The 3893-nt window shown below is 37.4% G+C and overlaps 1 protein-coding gene across 2 annotated transcripts in view; it reads right to left on the bottom strand.

Moving 5' to 3' along the window:
* Nucleotides 1-3893, bottom strand: part of dpysl2b (dihydropyrimidinase like 2b) — a 45010-nt gene that overhangs the window by 12181 nt on the left and 28936 nt on the right. For both annotated transcript variants that reach the window (XM_032538864.1, XM_032538865.1), the window contains exons 8-10: nucleotides 1982-2102; nucleotides 1007-1163; nucleotides 721-862 (exon numbers count right to left, since the gene is read on the bottom strand). In XM_032538864.1, coding sequence (XP_032394755.1) covers nucleotides 721-862; nucleotides 1007-1163; nucleotides 1982-2102 — 420 coding nt within the window. The remainder of the gene's footprint in view (nucleotides 1-720; nucleotides 863-1006; nucleotides 1164-1981; nucleotides 2103-3893) is intronic.

Here is a 3893-nt window from a genome sequence, read left to right as displayed (position 1 = left end):
TAGATGTATTTCTTTTTTTTTTTTTAAGATGTACTGCTATGCCATGAACTACTACAAAGAACTACTACAAACTACTATTTTTTATTTTTTTTAATGATTGTTATTGCCACTCTTCATTCTAATCCCAACCGGTCGTCAGACACCGCCTACCAAGAGCCTGGGTCTGTCCCAGGTTTCTGCCTAAAAGGAAGTTTTTCCTCACCACTGTCACACTGTTGCTTGCTCTGGAGGAAACTACTAGAACTGTTGGGTCCTTGTAAATTCTGGAGTGTGGTCTAGACCTACTCTATCTGTAAAGTGTCTTGAGATAACTCTTGTTATGAATTGATACTATAAATAAAATTGAATTGAATTTCAAAGCTAAATGCTAGCTAAGGAAGCATTTAGTCTAAGCTAAATGATAATGTAAGATTGTAACAACTTTGAAAATACACATGTTCCATCAAAGCAAGTTCCTTCCCAAAGCTTATTTTGCAGTGGCTCCTTGTGGAGCTAAGCGCCACCCATTTTGACGATTGTGATTGGTGATAGAAATGCCAATTAACCACAGCATGTTTTTCTCCCATCCTGGACTGCTGTGTGGGCTACCCAACCTTCCTCCGCAGCATGTGGAAGATGGTCTGGCCGAGCCAGATGACATAACGTGTAATGTGGTGGAGAAATGTATCCATATTTCCCATCCCTAGCTCACCTAATGCTTCATTTGATAAATACACATACCACACACTTGTCCCAGATGATAGACATCCTCTCCTCAGTACCGTTGACGCCTTCAGGAATCAAGCTGAAGTCGTCTTTGCCCACAGCACGCTGGGAAGTGTTGAAGGGACAGTGTGCGCTTCCTGTCACCTGCAGGTCACCACTATATAGATGAGCAAGGAGTAGAAAGAAGAAGGATAGAGAGAAGTGATGTTGTGCTCATTGTAGATAAAATAAAGACGTATTATTTTGGCATTAGGATATTTTTTGCTGTATGTGTAGTTTAAATGTCTGGCTCATCTCTTACCAGGAGAGCAGGGAGTTGAGATAGTCTGGTGTGGTTGGGTCTGGGCTCAGAGCAGGGGAGGTGACGTAGGCAGCTGCCTTGGCCCAGTTCTTGCTCCAGTAATGAGAACCGTCTGTTCCCAGGCTTGCAGTGATTGGCTCTCCGTAGACCACAGTGCCTGAAAGTCCAATCACAATCATAACTCCAGATAACATTGTGGTTCCTTGTGGTTTTGGGCAGTTATTGATGGTTTGGGTCCCTTCGTTTCACATACAATGATTTTTAGAAAACAGTGTGATTTGAACTTTGCGGCAGTTTGCGAAAGACCCTTTCCTGTTTCAACATAAACAATTCCCCTGTGTACAAAGCCAGGTCCATAAAGACCTTTTTGTCTGTAAGTAAGTCCTTTTTTGTTGATTTTTGTTAAAAAATTGACCGTTTTCAACCTATTTCCCAAAAAGTTGTTTACTAATGGTGAAATTGTTTCACTTAAAAAAATGATTTGCCAAGATGGATATTTTTTCATTTGATATTGAAGAGGCCTGACTCTTATTGAGATGTAAATATGATGAGTTATGAAGTTATGAGAGAAGTTGGTACCAACATCTGTGCCAGAAAGTCCAATCCCAATTATACCACCGGATAACTACAGTAGACTGCAGGACTTCATGCATTGTCATGTTGAAATTTGTTCCCCGTTTGAACATGCTTGTGTCTGTTTTACAGTCTGTTTTCTGTTAAACCTACTGCATGAATACACTCGATTAGAACTGAGCATATAAAGTAATGTTCAGTCCTTAGGTGTTTTCTAATCCAAAACCTAAATAGAATCGTGGAAACCCACAACTGAACTATGTATATGTGTTAGTTGGTTAGAATGAGGTTTTATTTCAAGTCTCAACTTTGTAGTTTCAGAAAAGAGACATTCAAATGCTAACAAACTGCAGGAAATGTTGGTATAATTAGCGCAAGATGACCTGTATATTAGAGACTCACCCTTCTTCCTGGCCTGGGCGATGACATCAGCAGCACTCTTGCTCATCACCTTGGTGACATAGAGAGGGCAGTTGGTCTGATTGGCCACAGTCACCGAGCGGTTTACAGCCTCCGCCTCCACCTGGAGAAGACAAGGGACGATAGAAAGCAGAGGGATGGCATTAGTCTGACCCCATTTCTTCTTTATGCTTTTCTCACCACTGACCACCACATGTCCATCATTTACGTTATTTTCCTACTAACATTACCTCCATAGCTCTTCAGGTTCTCTCAGTTGTATGTAAAACATATTTATATACTGTATATACACACACACATATACAGACACACACATTTATATACATACATATACATACACACATATACATATATATATATACATACATATATACATATATATATATATATACATATATATACATACATATATATATATACACATATATATATATATATATATATTACAGATACATCTATATACATTTATCTAGTATATATATAGGAACATTATTAATCTATATATCTACTATATATATATATATATACCATATACCAGTATATTACATATAATATATAGTATCTATATATATATATATATACACACACACACACACACACACACACACACACACACACATATATATATATAGACATATATAGATACATTTTATAGATACAGTACATTATACAAATGAGAATAAAATTTAAAGACAATCAATAGGGAAATACTCTTAACAGAGTAGGTTTATACTGAAATGGAATAGTTAAATAATTTTGGACAGTACGCTTGTTTTCTTTCTTGCCAAGAATCAAATGTGAAAATGAATACCACTCATCTCATCTATTAAATATGATGCAACCAGCAGCTGGTTAGCTTAGCATGAAAAGGCCCTCCCCACATGTTATTTTACACTTTGGTTTTAGTAAAGATTAAAAAACAGGATATAAAGTGTACACGTGTACAAAATGTCAAACTCTTCCTTTTGATTTGTTGACGCTTTAATGTCCTTAAGATGTGTTTTCCATCCACAGCAACAAAAACAAGGTAAAACACTTACGAGAACCGGTTGCAGCTTTTTTTGAGGAGTGAGATGGCAGGATTGGGATATTTCAATGACTAACATTAACAAAATGTTCCAAAAAGAGAGCACACTGTCCATTTTTCATCCCGTCTTCAATTGCATCATTTTGCCTTTTTTCTTCCTTTTTCCTCTTTTTGCCTGAGGTTTTTGATAACCATTCCACGAATCAATAAGAAAACAGCAGTTTGGATTAAGATAAAGATTTGATTAATGAGAAATCATTCAGTAGTAAACCTTACTATAACTTTTTTGAAGCGTGTAATCACCACAGAGAACGGGGATCATGTCCCCCTCCAATATATATGAAAAATAGAAATTTGGTTCATCATCAACTTCCTACAAAGTTAAAAGCAATGTCATTTTCTAAATTATTTTTTGTCTGTCCCTGCATTAGGAAACAGATAACAGGAACGAGGGCATTTTATAAAAAGGAGAAAACCAGAGGTTTTAGCAATAAATTCAGCTGCCATAAGTCTTACTTCCAATTTCAGTCTCTACTTTGTTCCAACATCTGGATGTTCATGAGTAACAACAATGATTTATTTAGCGGATGTGCTCTTATCAGTCATGCCTCTGGGGTTTCCCACGAGAAACAGATGAAGGTGAATCTGAAGAGGAGGTTTAAGTATTTGCCAAGACAACGAGAGGTGGGAGAGGTCTAATCCCCTAAGCATGAAAAGGACTCCTGCAAATACAACCCAGAGATGAAGTCAGTTCCCAGAGTCAAAAGCTGACTTTGGGAAGTTGGTCCAGCTTTTTACCTACTTTTACCTTTGTGAATGTTAACCTCCAGTGGATTTCTGAGGACTATGGTTAACTGCTCCTCAGAT

This window comes from Etheostoma spectabile, chromosome 16 (genome assembly GCF_008692095.1).
Source record: "Etheostoma spectabile isolate EspeVRDwgs_2016 chromosome 16, UIUC_Espe_1.0, whole genome shotgun sequence".
Lineage (NCBI taxonomy): Eukaryota > Metazoa > Chordata > Actinopteri > Perciformes > Percidae > Etheostoma > Etheostoma spectabile.
The sequence above is the reverse complement of the archived record's forward strand: the minus strand, read 5'-3'. Positions and strand labels throughout refer to the sequence as shown.